This window comes from Takifugu rubripes, chromosome 4 (genome assembly GCF_901000725.2).
Source record: "Takifugu rubripes chromosome 4, fTakRub1.2, whole genome shotgun sequence".
In the NCBI taxonomy this organism is placed as follows: Eukaryota; Metazoa; Chordata; class Actinopteri; order Tetraodontiformes; family Tetraodontidae; genus Takifugu; species Takifugu rubripes.
Window position 1 is genome coordinate 15,097,620 of NC_042288.1, and position 15,923 is coordinate 15,113,542.

Below are 15,923 nucleotides of genomic sequence, written 5' to 3' on the forward strand. Positions count from 1 at the left end.
CCAACAGGCCACAACAAGAATCAATAGTATCGCTGAATGGAAGAGAATGGCTAGCTGCTGCATGTTTTGTGTTACCTAAACCTGAATTTCTTCTGAGCACCATTTGTCTTTGTTGTACTATTATTTGGACATGAAGGGGGGTGGGAGGCTTCAATACAAAAGGGGAATGAGGAGACAGTTGAACCTCACCTGGAGCTGGAGGAGAAAGACTGTTCTCATTAACAAAAGATGTGAGGTCACAGGGCTCAGGGAAATCGTGTTGCACAGAGTCCAAATCTGCGTCATGCAGGGAGGCCCACTTATGACTGGTGGAGGAGGCCAGCTTCTCTTCGTCTGTGGCGTGGTCATCCTGCAGGTGGGACTGGGGCTCGTCCGGGGACTCGGCATCCTGCGATACAGGAGGAGACGGTGGTGGTGAGTGAGACAGGAGGAGGCAGACAGGTACAGGGAATTACACACACCTGTGATGGACTGGACAAGGGAGTTTTCTTTGGCGATCTCTTCACTCTGAAAGTATTACTGAGAAGAAAAACAAAAAAATAAGGATTCAGTATGTTCCGTAAACAGGCTATTTGCTATTAGCACCAACGATCACCTTGATCAAAACACCTAAAAGGCAAATCATAGTCACAACTGCCAGACTAAGGGACCGATGCACCGATGATCAGCGTGCGAGTACTAAAATTGTGAAATATGTGTGAGTTATTTGTAAGCAACTGCAGGAAGGAGTAAAGTGATGTTAAGTGGGATTTCTTACAGAAACTGACAAAACCCAAATACATTAGTGTTAATGTGGTATGGATGGATTAACCGTTAGTAGGTTTTTGTAGCCCACGAATACAACTTGCAGTTTTATGGACACGGTTTGGTTTTATTTATTAAATTTGTCCTGAAAGACACTCGGAACAGGACACTTGCTTTATGTAACTCCTGAAATACTGTGAGGAAAAACAGCAGCGCAGAGAGCACGAGGAGCTGTAAAGCTAAATACCAGGAATTACAACAACGCAAAGGATCAAATATATATTTCTACACGTTATCAGTATTAGCAAATACAATCACACGTCTCCAACCACAGGGTCCTTCACGAGTACAGTGGTTTGTAATATAATGACTGAACTCTGCAGCACTGATGCGATACTACATCTCTAACCTTGGTTCCTGGAACTAATGTGCATTTAAACACCTCTACAGATGGAAATAACAACAAGGTGTCAATATTTTCACCATGAACTTGCTGCACAGTTGCCGTTTTCCAATGCACGTGTGTATTCTGCATAAATAAATTCTATCTAAAAAAAAATAATTCCCAAATCCTTTCATTAAAATGGTCAAAAATGTTATGAAAAAGGTGGAAAAAAGCAAGATTGCCATGAGCTGCTTCAGGGGTCAACATGAGAGAATGTCTTAATCCCTGTACTTACAACAGACAACATAGAGAAGACACACCTCTGGACTTCCTGTGACACATGGAGATACACAGACACAGGTGACAGAGAGACAGACAGGGGACAACAGCAGAACACACAAAAAGACCTGTGACAAACAAAGACAGGCCTACAGAAGATGACACACAAACACTCATTAGTGTCGGCTCCCGTTAGAGTTACAGACTTACGATTTAATAGGAGTTTTCTTCTTCTTTGCAGGTTTATTCTGATTCTGGTCCTCAAGTTCACCAATGTTGTCATTGTCATTGTCATTTTCATAGTCATTGGACGAGATTTCAAATGAGGCCGAGGCCTTGGGAGGAGAGTTGTTTATCATGTTTGATGATCTAAAGGGATCTAAGGAATCATCAAAGTTGTTTGGATCAAAGCAATATGATGGCCTGGGCAGTTTGGGGGAGTTGGAGATGCATTTCTTAGAAACAAAAGGATTGTAGTTGGGGTCCTCCCATTTGTCAGGTTCAAAGTTGTAGGAGGCTGTAGGAACCGGGATAGCCTCCTCGTTGCCATTGTGGACCACTGGAGGATTGTTGTCCAGTTGCTCCGTCTGTGCTGCAGGGGCCTTCTTCAGCCCCAGCTTCGGTTTCCGCAGGGGCATCTTTCCACCAGGCTTCTTGCCCACTTTCTTGGGCTCTGAAGATGCCTGGTGTGAGGTCTCACTGTTCTCCTCAGCGTAGTCAAACTCCAGCCTTACCGACTGGTTTTTAGGGATGATGGGTTGCTCCTCGGGGTTACTACCACTTTCAGAAGGAGCTGCAACACAAAGCTCTGCTTCAGAGACACAGGGATTCACTGGAGGGGGGGTTATGGGTGCACACACAGGGTCTTTACGACTCAGTATAGGAGAGTTGGCAATTTTACTGCCCCCAGTCTTAAAGGGATCTATATTTTCAAAATTGTCTGGATCCCATTTGTAGGAGCTTGTAGGTGGAATGGGAGATTCTCGCTTGCCTGGGGGGCTCTCGGGGGGAGGGATTTCCTCCTGGCACAGGGGTAAAGCTGTAATGACAGGGGTCTCCTGATTGATACTTTTCTCTTCAGGGACAGGAGGTGGGGTCTCCACGCGACTCTTCCTGGTCTTTCGAAGGGTCCCTCCAGGACTGAGGGTTGCAGATGCCTCTACTTCGTCCTGAGGGGTGGCAATTTGAGCCTTTGTCTGCTTCTTTATCTCTGGTGTACTGCCTGACGAAGCTGCCCTCGGACTCTCTGGGTTGGAATGTTGTCTAAGCAGCGGCTTTTTCTTCAAGGAACTAGGACGAACCTTCTTGGGTCTGAGCAGTGTCCCGGGGGTACTTTCTGTGCCTACACTGAAGGACTCTGAATGTGGACGGAAGTCTTCAGCTGTTGACCCATCTAAGAGCCCAGTATTATCTAGTTCACCTCCCTGGAGGCTCAGGGAACGGGTCAGAGTATGGCCTGTCCCTTCTGTAGCTAAAAGTTCGATATTATAGGTACCACTGGCTGCAATGGGCTTGTCCTCATCAAAAACAATGGGCGATGCATTCAAGGGTAGATCGTCCGAGGTCAAATCACAAACAGTATCGTGGGCCAAGACATCAGATACTGTGAGAAAATAAGAAGTATAATGTTAAAAAAACATTAATTAAACTACCACTGGGTTATAGATGTAATGAAAGAAGCTGCGGTTGACCAACACATCCAATTATAGAGGCCACTGTACTATAAATAAGATACAAGAGTCTCAGGCTGAGATTGATTTTTTTAAAAAGACGGGGAAAATAACCACGTGACAAGAAGAGACTCATATGATTGGTCAGCCCTGTCATACTTAAAATGCAAGATACTTGGAAAGCCTCAGTTCTTTTGTGATAAGAAATGCTGGCGTGATCGCACAAACCAGGTCACACCACCACCTTCATCCACTAGATGGAGCCACACTTCCCCTTTTCCCCCCACCCAGAGTACAGCTACACCAATAATTCATTGTAATAATAGTGGCAATCACCTTTTTCAGAAGGTAGATCTTGATTTCTGGGCTCAGTAGGAGAAGCTGTCTTCACTGGAGTTGTAGCTTCTGGGGTTTCAAATGCTCCATCAGAGTCAGAGCTCCTTTAACAAAACATAGACACATTAGCTAAAGGCTGTTAAAAATGTATTGAACTATTGATTTATGAGTGTACCAGGAAGAGAGACACCAATTCGTTTGAGCAGGAGCTAAACTACCCTTTTTCCCCAATAAAGCTCATCTCAAGTAACACATTTGATAAGAAGGGTTAATATTCAATAGCAAATGTAATATTTGATCATGTGTTTTTGGGTACATGACACCACATTTAATGCACACAAAATAATCTGATGGTCCAACGACATTGCTGAGGAATAGAAACTTCAAAAGACATCACACATTTTAATGTGACAATTTGGAAATTGGTTCATTCTAAGCACAATCTGCCTTTTCCAAAAGCCATGCCAGCACCATTGAACCTAGATTAGATCGGTGCATCAAAGTTGTCCCTCGCATCTCACCTCCATCTGACTGGTTTCCTTGCATCCCAAATCATTTTATCATGACGTGCACCCCAGGAAATACGCCACAAGTGCCGCTGAGACGGATCCGAGCCCGGGCTGGCCTCGCCTGCCCCTCCCAGCAGCGTGTCCCAGCCCCAGCGAGCCCACTGCAGCGGAGATAGCGCCTGCCACACACTCCCTGCCATGGCCGACTGGCTTTAACTCGTCTTTTACAGCCACACAGGTTAACAAATACAGCCATCGCAGCTGCTGATGACTACCATTTCATCTTTCGATCAATATTTCCTTTTTTCCTGCTTTTAAAGTGCGCTAAAAATCCCCCATTTCTCTTTTCCAAGATGAATTCCTGGTCACGATTTCCGTTTGAGAGCCGTCCATCTTCCCTCCTCCAAAAAATGAAATGTCTTCCCCTGAAACAGGCTGCAGAAGCCCCCCACCTGCATACCGTATTCATCAGCAGCTCTCTGCTGGCTCCCTCTCCCCCCTCTCTCTCGGTCTTCCTCTCTGCCTTTGCTCCCTCAAAATGCAGACAATATCCACCTGCTGAACATGATACAGCAGAATCCCTAGTTACCCTTTTTTCTATATTCTTAATCTCATCACAAAAGGAATGAGGACAATCCCACACACCCAGATTTTGCTCTACAAAAGGAGCAGACACAACAAAAATGCTCTGTGTGAAGGTAAATTGAATTGTTTTCAACTCAAAATCAAGCTATTTACACTTCAACTTATAATATGCACACATTAAAATAGAGGAACCATTATTCAAATGTCCACCCTTAAATGAACAGCCCGCAACCTTCACCTAGATGAAGATCCCCAATAAAAGAGAAACTGGGGACATAAAGCTTAGGACTGGATCATTTTTGAAGCTGCAGACAATATCTTGCCCATCTCTGGGGACACATCACAGGATTAACACCTCCATTCGTTTGCTGTGGGTGTAATCAAAACAGCACATGACCAAGGAAGGAGAGCAATAATCCCTGTGTGTGTCAACAGGATAAGACTACACTTTAAATCCAACTGGGTCAGTCACCGGGAACCAGGTTCACTATGTCAATTTCTAAAACACGCCAAGTGCAATATGCACGCGCCATAACACATTACTGAATAAAACATATAGTACAAAAAAAGACCTTCAGCAACAGTGATTTAATGTGCAGCATTCATACTAGAGGCACAAACTGCTCAAATTCATCACAAAAACAAAAGAGTAACTACCAGTTTATTCAGCGTCCAGGTTTTACCTTTGCAGAGGACATTTTGGGTTGCTATGGTAACTGGTGATTCCCACCATATGTTTCATGATGCTGGAAAGACAATAGAGAGGCTTACCTTACCCACAGGGCCCAGTGTGTGTGTGTGTGTGTGTGTGTGTTCTTTTTTACCACAACATGGAAGATGACCTGCACATTTAAGGCCAGCATGTAATCAAGATCATGTTTAAAATCTAAGACAACTGAGGAGACTATAAGAAAAATAAAACAATAGAATGTGATGAATAAAAGCAACTCTGATAATTTGCTTCTTTAACGTCCCATATTTTGTAGCCTTATGTTAGAAAAATGCAAACAAAAGGAAAAAGCATTAGTTGGTGAGCAGCCTTGTTAAGCTGCTTGAGTAGAAACAAAGAGAAGAAGTTAATAGCAGCTCGTGGTGCCTGGAGACAGGCACGCTGGAGGGAGACAGATGCTGCATTTCAGACAGTAAAATAGGTCTCTGCTAACAGCCAAATCCAACTGTGTTTACAGACACACCCCACCTCTTTTGCCTCTACATATTCAACTTTAACTCTCTAAAATATGGTAGAGAAAGACTCACGTAAGGACTAAAGGAGATGATTGTGCTCTCTGAGCAGTTGTAACCTTTTTAAATTAATAGTTCAAAATGATCTGATCAATAATCAAGAGCACGATCTGTGCATCATGCAGATGTACAGATCAGATATACAGATGTGGTTTGGGGGTTTAAATATCAAGATGATTTGTGCAGTGTAACTGGATAATTAAAGACAGAACATCTCTCAGCAGGAATATCTTAGTCAGCAATCATCTGCATCAAGTGTGTTGACTAACACACATTGTCTTATAGTTCTGTGAGAGGACAACAACTGTTATAGTTTGCATTTATAATATATATGCGTCTACACTACAGCAAAAAGAAACCTATGTAAAAGTACTAATGTTATTGTCTATCATTCATGTCACTGGATGCAATCAGCGGTGTGACAGATAGAGGGCGCTCTTGTGCTTTTATCACACTGAATTACATCATACACGTGCAACAGCAATAATCTGCCATAGATTCATTTTACAAGTGCCTCTTGGCTTTCCTCCAGATGTGATGTAGAAGTTTTTGATGTTGGCAAAGTGCACATCTGTGGTTTTGTCTGCATGTTGTCATCGAAACAGAATTTGAGTGGAAAGTACTTGGCAAAAAGAGAAGCCATCTCATCTCCCTCCAAACAGCTCATCTCCAATCAACATAGCGAAACCCTCCTGAAGTATGGTACCTCTTCATCCCAAAAATGTCCAAAAGCTCAAAAACAGAAGAAGACGCGTGATTATAAAGTGTCAAGCTAACATAATCCCTATGGGTAATACCTCACTGGGTCTAATATAAGGCTGACTTTGACCAGATGGTTCACTAAACAATAAGAGGACAGCAAGGGGGGGGGGGTGCTCTCAATTTGATTACGAGATCAGATGCTAGGTTGATTACTGCGAGAGAGGGAGAAAGAGAGAAAACAATATATAACAATATATATAAGTAAGCACATCCAGTAATTTAGTGAATTGCAGAACGTTTCAACCACTCAGTGTTTTTATGCCACCTTCTAGTTGTGGGAGCTTCCTTCTCCTGCTCTTGACTTAATTACTAACTTAATTACTAACATCCTGCAACACAAGGACAGAGAACAGAGTCCTATCAGCTGTATAATTGTTATTGTTATTGTTATTGAAGGCATATGCACCCGCACCCCCCCCTCCACTCTGGGGCTTTGCTCCAACACAATAAAGAGGGTCTGAGATATAAATAAAGTGAAGAGGCTCAGTTCATGGCATACCTGCTCTGACTCAGGTCCCCCACCCCCAGACATTTCTAAATAACCTCCTTTGGCGAGCACAAAGCGTGGTCCATCTCTACATCGTCACCAGCCTCAGCTCCCAGCGTGACCGCTACTTCCTCACCCCGCGAAGAGCCAAACATCACACCAGCAGAATCCCCGAGGCACCCACGCGCTGCCTAATTCCGACATCTACTGGGAATCTCAAACGATCCAAAGCGACTATACGGCGGCCAAAGCACATTTAAGCACGTGCTCGTGCACATGCGCTAAACATCGCATCGCTATCGTGAAAGGTGACAAAAACAAAGAAAGCGTGCTCAATTGTGCGTTTTTGTCATCTCGCAAAGAAAAAACATTAAGAAAAATCCTGGAATGGAAACAAATGTAGGTCAAAAATATAAAACATACCATAATTCACAGATGAGAATAAGTCTTTGATGACGATGAGAATTTGTTGCATTGGAAACAATGTGAAGCTGTAGCTGCACAACTGAATGTGTCATAAAGAACCGAATATAGTAGCTACAAAGATTTGGGATTAAGTTGAAGGTTTGGCTGAACCTGGAGTCTTAAAGCCAAACTCACATGTGTTCTTGAGATGGACAGGAGACCTGCCCTTGTTCCATGGACTCATTGGCTCCCATCCTCAGCTAGCTGCGGCTCCCCCTTCAGCCGTCTGCTCCTGCTTTCTGACCACCCTCCAACATCCACCTGCACCCAAACCGCTGCCTTCTGCCCGTTTCCTGGCGGTGGAGGCTGGCAGCCTGAGTCATAGGAGTTGAGCACCGGCCGAGCAGAGGAGGAGCAGGTCCAGCTTGCATCAGTAGCACAGCGGTGAAGGATTCAGAGCTGCTGGATTCCTCTGTCACATCCTCATTGTCTCGTCCTCCACTGACTGAATATTCCTAATATTCCAGCTTCCTCATCATTTAGCTTTGATCGAAACGATAAAGGTGGCTAAAAAAAAAAAAGTGGGATCCAACAAAGAAATCCAGGTCACGTAAAAGCTTGTTCCGTGCAGCCTTGGGCGAGCGAGTGTGAGGTGTCTGCTCTGTTTGGCTGCTGAGCGCTGTTGCTGTTCTCACTGCCTCCTCCCCCTCCACTCTCTCCCCAGATCCCAGCCTCCTGTGTCTTTAAAAACAAGATTTCTTCCCCCCTCATCGGCGGCTGCGTCTGTGCGAGGCAATCTAACAATAGCAGCTCCTCAGAACCAGGAAGATTAACGGGCTTTTCTCATTGTTGCCGTCACCCTCTTCCTCCTCCCATCCTCACTATCTGTCCCTCCGAGTCCTCCTGTCATTCACAGGGCTGCATAATGAAAAACATTTTTGTCCCTCCCTTTCACACAATGGAAGCTTCCAGCACACACCGATGCTAAATGTAAATAAGCTCTGTGAAATGCGCGCGCACGTGCGCGTGCATGGAGGCGAACAGCATTTAATGCTCACTTGATTATTTTTCTATTTTAAGCCACTGAATCCACGAGACCAGAAAAAACAACAACAAAGGAATCCAGACTAATAATGTTAAAATTATTTACTGAATTTTCATCTGTGGGAATCACTCTTTGTTTGACACCAACGTGCGCTTTATGGCAAATGAGTGCATCGATTTTTCAAAGACAAAGGTCTCCGGCACCAAACCCCCTGGAGAGCAGATCGGGCTGGTGATCTAATTTACCGGTGCTCATCAAAGCTGTCGCTGCATGAAATATCAGAAACGCACCACTGACATTTGGTTTGGTCACGTCAGCATTTGCTTTGTTTTCAGTTGGCAAGATTTAAATAGCATTTTCTCCACTGTGTGATTTGTAGCTGTAGATTCATTGATATTTAATTTTAGTTTAACTACTAAGGTGCTCTCTGTCTGAAAGAATAATGGCCAAGACGTGATGAAGTGAAGCAAAATGAAAGCAGATCAAGAATTTACAAAAAGAAAATGATGTCTTTGTTTTCTATCCCTACAGTTTTTAATAAAGCTGTTACTTAAAAGGTGCTGATTACATCACAGTAGAAGCGGGCGACCAAACACGTGGAGAACACATCTATTGTACATTCATGGGAAAGTTTGGGAGCAACGGTTCATCACAATAGCGGCTCCAGCCTGCAGTAACTTTACAGTTGGTGGTTTCAGGTGTCCAACGTGTCCCTGGGTGGACTAAAAAGAAGAGAACCACACAAAAACCAGTGCTCACGTTCAACCTAACACCATAGCTGAAAGCGGGATTGGTTGCAAGTCCATTAATTGATGCTCACAAAAGCTATCAATGTAATTTTAGTCTCAGATGGTCCTGGTCGATGCTTCAGAGCCTAAAGGGACAAGTAAAATACTGCCCACATACAACCCCCAACACAGAAGATATCGATTGCCATGACCATCCACATCCTCCATTTAGTGATGTAAAGAATTTAGGGCAGCACAGTATGTGCAGAGTACAAGTTCTTTCTGTGCGTTCATGCGTCAGCTTTGTGCTGCAGTGTGTAGACTGACAAAAATAAAAATATAAAATATTCAGCAAGGTAAGGCACTGAGAGATGTGGAGATGGAAGTTTTTCTAAAAGATTCATAAAGAGCACTCAAGACAAATCAAGGTCACTGTGGAGGAGCCTGGTTCCCACTTCTGTGATGGTGCACAAAAGGATGAGCTGAATGTGAAGCAGCTTTGAATCTCAACGAGTCAATCTACCACTTGATTTGGCTATTTTAATTACAGTGATCAGATAGTGCCAATGCATCTATAAGCCACTTGACAACATGTCTGGAATTCAAAGCTACAAACTCATATCCATGAAAAAAACTATTAAATACACATCACTCAACACATGAACACACAAATGTGCAACTCCAACGCCTGTAAGTGGTACTGCTGGTAAATTAGAAATGATGCTATGTGTTCCATTTCTTCCACACTCCAGATTAGCAGATAGATTTGCACCAAATCAAGAAAATTCTAGTTAATGAATCATTTTATTTAACAGCCAGTCACTAATTCTCTCACTAGAACAATCTAATTTAATAACTTAAACTTGCAACAAATGATATAAAACAAAGGTAGGCAACCAATACAACTCACACTAGACTTGGGTGACCTCCAACATAACTGGAAATAACTTTGGAACCTTCCTGGTTCCATCAGTATGTCAAGGATTTTAAATAATCGATGAACTGCAGCTACATATGCCCGTAAAATGCATGAAAATTAAAGCCCTGTAAATGAAATGAAAGTATAGCAGGCAGTTTCTTCACTTGAGATGGTCAAAGAAATCCGGGAGTGTCAAGCAGCCACAAACCTGCCCCACAGAAAGATGTGTTACACCCATAACATGCGCATGAATAATTAAAAGCCATTTAACTAGCGATGTGGGGATGGACATGCTCTGAATGTACTGTGCATATTTTCTGCACTGCAGTTATGAATATAACCGAGGTGTTCTAAAGAATAGCAAAACTAAGAGCAGAATTGATACAGTAGCAGATTCAGTGACAGCCTGTGGGTCATGTACCTGCAGGCTTCAGGCAGCAGATGCTGGCTGGCAGAATATAAACCTGAGCTCTGAAGGGAAAACGCCCTCTGCTGGTTCACATCGGTAGCGCTTTCAGAAAGTGGCTGAGTCATTTGCTCTTAAAAAACTCAAACATACTGATCACCAAGCTGAGAAAGGGAGCTGAAAATAAATATTTTAAATGTGATGACCTTTGTCAAGAAAAAACTGTGCTGGGTGCAATAAACATGGCTCATATGATGAGGACTCAGACGTTATGATGAGTAATATTACACCAAAATATGCTTGATGTTTGTGACTAGTCACAAACGGACCTCTTCATTTTTATGACTGCTACATTCCTAAATAAAATAAATGTTTTACTCCTTTGCAAAACAATCTTAACTTGTACAGTAATTTACTAAATCAAGTTGAAGACGTGAACTGTGATTATTTTCTAATCTCAGCAAAACAGAATGAAAGGAGTTGTGAAACGTAATGTATAATATATAGGATGTTTATGGTTTTCAGAATGAAGAAACAGCATGTTAGTTGATCTCTTGCAGTCTACAAAGTCAATCAGGGCGCCAGATGTCCATTTAATGCTGTAATTGGACCTGAACTCGGGTTGAAAGGACGCACACTTTCATCAAACGAGCTCAAGCCTCAATAGTGGACAAATACGTCAGACATTTACACCAAAATCCAAAACAAGACATACAGCGTGTAGCTGCATCTTATATCATGTTACGAGTGGCAGTGCAGCGTTGAATTCATACCTTAAAGCAGGGTGGCAGGGTACAGAAGCAGGGTGTACACAGGGATCCGCTGTGGGTGCAGCAGAGGAGGCGAGGGCTGAAGGAGAGGCTGGGGGGGTGGGTAGAGGGGCAGGCGTGGGTCTCTCTAGGGGTGCAGGGAAGCCGTCAGTGTCGTGCAGATGAGGAGGGAGAGCAGACAAGATGTGGCGTTTGGAGGCGAGAGGTTGGGGACAGTCGGCGTGGGAGGGTCTGTTCGGAAGCAACACACAACATCAAGAGAAGAGCTGAAGGCCAAGTACGGCAATTTGGAAAAGCCTCCAGGATTCACTGGCCTACGTAAACCAGGTTTAATAACAGGAACTTACCCAAAAGAAGAGAAAGTGCGACTGCTCTGCTCTGTGTTGTCCCCTAAACCTAGAAGCGACTTCAGAAACAGAATGCTCACTCCAACCATCCTAACAATACGGTGTCATCTAAAGAACTTGAAGCCAGATTCGTCTCTCCTCTCAACAGCACCCTTACGGGACAGCCCATGTTTCCTTTGCTCGCTCCACTTGCCCTCAACAGCGTAGTAGCATGTCTGAGGTAGTTTGGCTCGCTCATTGTTGACCACCTGGTAGACGGGATTTGGCCCTGTTCCAGGCCCGCCTTATCAGAAGTGGTTTGCTCTCTAATCTGACAGGCGAAGCAATGGACGCCCATGCAGCTGTTCCCCACCAGGGGCATGCCTCCTGTTCAGCTCTAAAAATAACCAGTAGCCTCTTCTGCACAGTAGGACTTTACCGAACTTCTCCACCTAAACCACACTTAAATAAATACATCAACACAAACGTGTTCTGGCCCATTTCAGACTGAAACTGGGCTCAGTTACGTTCCAGCTCCCCTTTCACAGTTAAGTCAGAACTTTTAACCGTGTTTTTCTTGATGGTATTGTTTACATATAATGCCAGCCTGCTTCCTGTCACTCCACGAAAGAATTCTCTAATTGATTCAGGATGTCTGCATGAAGAGAAAGGTGAAAATGCCAAATCTGGATTTCTGTTGATACCAATCTGAACATTATAGACAAGGAAAGACAGGATCGACTTAAGTACATGCATCACCAAGTCATAACATAGTCTACGCAAAATATTAACATACTACAGTTTTTAGATGGGTAATGAATTAAAAAAGAAACCTCGACCTTGGATGGGACAACCGGCCAGAATAACCCTGAACCCTGTTTACAGGGAGTTTACATATCCTAACTGTTACAGTCAGCTGATGTTCCCAGGTCGTTGGAACGTTCAAGTATGATCTGTCCTAAGTGTGTGAGGTGTGTGAGTGTGTGAGGAAACAAACAAGACAAAACAAGCCACATGTTTTAAGACACAGTTGGATTGTTGGCATTAAGCTGGCACCTGGTATAATTGATCATTCAGCAAAATACAGGCCAGATTTAAGAAATCCTGTCCAGAAATCCACTACAGTAATTTTTATACAGTGGCAGAGATTAAAAACCTGTTTATCTGCCCTCCATTTTCATGATTGTTTAAGGAACCAATGTTACCTTGCCTGTATGGTATTCAACCCACACGCATATTTCAGGCACTCTATGGGAAACAGCTGGAGCTAAAAGAGAGCAAGTCCAGGCAGGGTGTTCAATGATAAACTAAGAGTCATGAAGGCAACCAGCTGGAGGTACTATGGAAAGTGTTTTTAAATGCCATAATGACAGGAGGACCATATCTGTACAACAGTTGAGTCGAAGTGTACAGGTACATGTATATACTGTAGGACTATTTTAGGTCTAAATTATTTATCCAATGTCTAATTTTATTTACCTTAAAGCACCATGACAACTGAATGACAGTACAGTGTGCTACTGTAAAATCACATTCATTTTGAGACTTTAAAATGAAAGAAAGTGCTGTAACGCCATTATTATTATTATTATTATTATTATGGAAAAAACAGTTCTTATACAGGTATTTTAAAAGTTTACCATGCTAACAATGTTTGACTCATCATGTAAGGGAGGGACAACAACAAGTTCAAACTTGCGTTTGGCATTTTTTTTACAGTTACAACGCAATGCATTTCCCAACTATATTCCATCTCAGCCTTCATTCTTTTTTCCCTTCCTACTCTCCTCCACCCATCTGGTGAGGTCATCAGAGTCTAAGCAGTACTAGTTCCTTACTGACCATCTGCTGCATCCACCTGGAGGGACTTAAACACAAACACCTACCGTAGACAGACGGAACTAGAGCAGCTACTTCTCATAAACTCACCCGGATGATTTGCGCAGCGCAGGAATCCACCACACATGTAAATACAAGTGGGAGAATTACTCCTTCCTCCACTCCTCTCCAATGTACCAGAGTCAAAAAGCGAGCGTCCCCGTCCTCCTCCTTTCTGCCCGCGATTCCGTCATACACACACGCGCGCGCTGCAGCACATGCTCAAGTATTTCACTGAACTCTGGCTTTTGTTCCACTCCGTCTGGTTGGTGCAAATGACTTCAGTGGGGCTGAAGTGCCTGCCCAAATTCCTCCCACTACAGGCTACAGTTCACAAAGCCGCACAGACTGAGCAGGCCTGACAGCTAGGACAGCCTCTGGGGGCGGGCAGGGGAAAAAAAACACATGTACACACACTATGCCAGCGTAACCTTATCTATGATAAACCCTAAAGTGGAAATAGCTGTCAGATCCTCGCCACTCTTACTCAGAACAAACTTTTTTGTCTCAGAGCAGTGATGGAACAAGTGTTCTGACTGACAGTTGGCAAGTGCTAGTCTGGCATGTGGGGTGGCTCCTGTGCAAGGGTAGGAGAGAGGATACTGCTTCCATAAACATTCTTAGATGCACTTGTGGGGAAAGAAATTAGATTAATACGGCTGCTATTCTTGACATTAGAATGGCGACATTGGGGACAAATTAAATTTACACACGGAAAAATGAGTCTGGAGTTTTAACAACAGATAACACGATTTGAGACGAGTCCTCATTCATCTTGTTAGACGGCATTAAATTACAGCAGACAGTAAGAACAGACCAGGCGTGCTTGGGAAGTCTAAAAGCCAAACAAAGCCACCACAGGGAATACTGGAGTGCCTGGAAATCTGTTTTATACGTATGAAAGACGGAGGTGCTGCTCTTGCAACAATGAGCTCCAATTAAACGAGTGTCTTGTTGTGGGAATTATATATAAAATAAAGCTAAATAAAGCTGTCCTGTTAGAAAATTTAGGGAATTACAAAATTTTGATTTAGAAAGCAAGAGAGGAAGCGAGAAAAAAAAGAGAGAGAGAGAAAGAACGAACGAACGAACGAACGCTCACCTACTGTCCGGTAGCACCTCGCTGGGCTCGGGAAACGCTTCGGTCCCAAACTTAAGCGACTGTTCACCTGTGGCCTCGGCAACTTCCCCCTCTGGTGCTTCAGTGATCAGCGGCTCCGGTTCTCTGGTACCGGGCGGCTCTGGTTTTTCGTCTTTATGTGCATCTAGGAACTCTGGTGTGCTGTTGGCAGGTTCTGGCTCAGATGCATCTTCCACGACTTGAGACGAGGCGATTGTCTGTGGTGGGACATCTGAACGCTCCCGAGGGGGTAGGTCTTCTTTCTGGATCTGGTCAGTTAGCTTTGACTCGTCCGATTCAGTTTGGAGCTCCCCTTTTGTGCTCTGGCTTGGCTGTGTGGGTTCTGGGAGTTCTGTTGACTTTAAGGATTCAGGTAGAGCCGAGGGCTCCACTACTTCTGGCTGTGGTGGGATCTCCTCCTGTACTTCCTCGGTCGGTGTGTGAAAATCCAATTGTGGAGACTCCAGAGATGGAAGTGGACTGGAAAATAAAGATCATTTAGAAGGTTATGGATTTCTTGTTTAGTTTACAACCTATAAAAAATGAACAGCGAGCATGTTTTTGTAGGTGCGAGGGGTCTTGCATCGCGAGCGAGAAAAGGCTCATTCTTGCCCCGGAGAGGAGGCAGGATGTCACAGCTGATGTAATCCTGCGACTATAAAAGGCCCACATTAGGTTTCACACAAGGTCATCTGACTCAGGCGCTCTTTCAAAGTAAAGCTCTGTTCGTACGTCCTCATTTATATTCATGGTCAAACCATATCAGCCACATCTCGCCAAACAATTCTCGAATGTGGTGTTAATGAAACACCAAAAAGTGCAGAAATGAGATATTACATAACCGCATAAGCAGTGTTATGGTAATAACATGTAACAATAAATGTGTGTGTTCTTTAATTATCTGGATCTATGATGTTGGGCTTTAAACAAATGTTAGACACCTTTCCCTTCAGAACATGGATGAACACATGTTTAAGTGCATTCATGACTTGTCTAATCACATTTAAAAATAAAAATGCTATTTAAACAAACTACATTAAAGATTTTTACCAGTTTATAAAAGTTTAACTACTTAAAGACTTATTCCATTCTCCTTTGGTTCAGTTCAAATTTTAATGTTTTTTTTCTGACCCGTTTAGCTCAACCGAGAAGACACCATTTAAGATTCCATTCAACTCCATCTAAACATGTTTTTGATGGCGAAAGCTCAGTTGATTTGCAGAATACAGGCAGCAGAGAATATCAAGCTGCATTCGATGCTCCTAATTCCCTATTTAGTTATTTAAATCTTGAATCACTGCGATACATAAAACAGATACTGTTACAC

The 15,923-nt window shown here is 43.4% G+C and overlaps 1 protein-coding gene across 10 annotated transcripts in view; it reads right to left on the reverse strand.

Annotated features, from left to right (window-relative positions):
* tacc2 (transforming, acidic coiled-coil containing protein 2) overlaps positions 1-15,923 on the reverse strand; it is a 37,005-nt gene that overhangs the window by 7,604 nt on the left and 13,478 nt on the right. For 9 of the 10 annotated variants that reach the window (XM_029835381.1, XM_029835382.1, XM_029835380.1 and 6 more), the window contains 6 exons: positions 14,579-15,076; positions 11,276-11,503; positions 3,415-3,518; positions 1,619-3,011; positions 462-519; positions 190-388 (listed from right to left, as the gene is read on the reverse strand). In XM_029835381.1, the coding sequence (XP_029691241.1) occupies positions 190-388; positions 462-519; positions 1,619-3,011; positions 3,415-3,518; positions 11,276-11,503; positions 14,579-15,076 (2,480 nt within the window). The remainder of the gene's footprint in view (positions 1-189; positions 389-461; positions 520-1,618; positions 3,012-3,414; positions 3,519-11,275; positions 11,504-14,578; positions 15,077-15,923) is intronic. The other variant, XM_029835386.1, reaches the window with a different exon arrangement.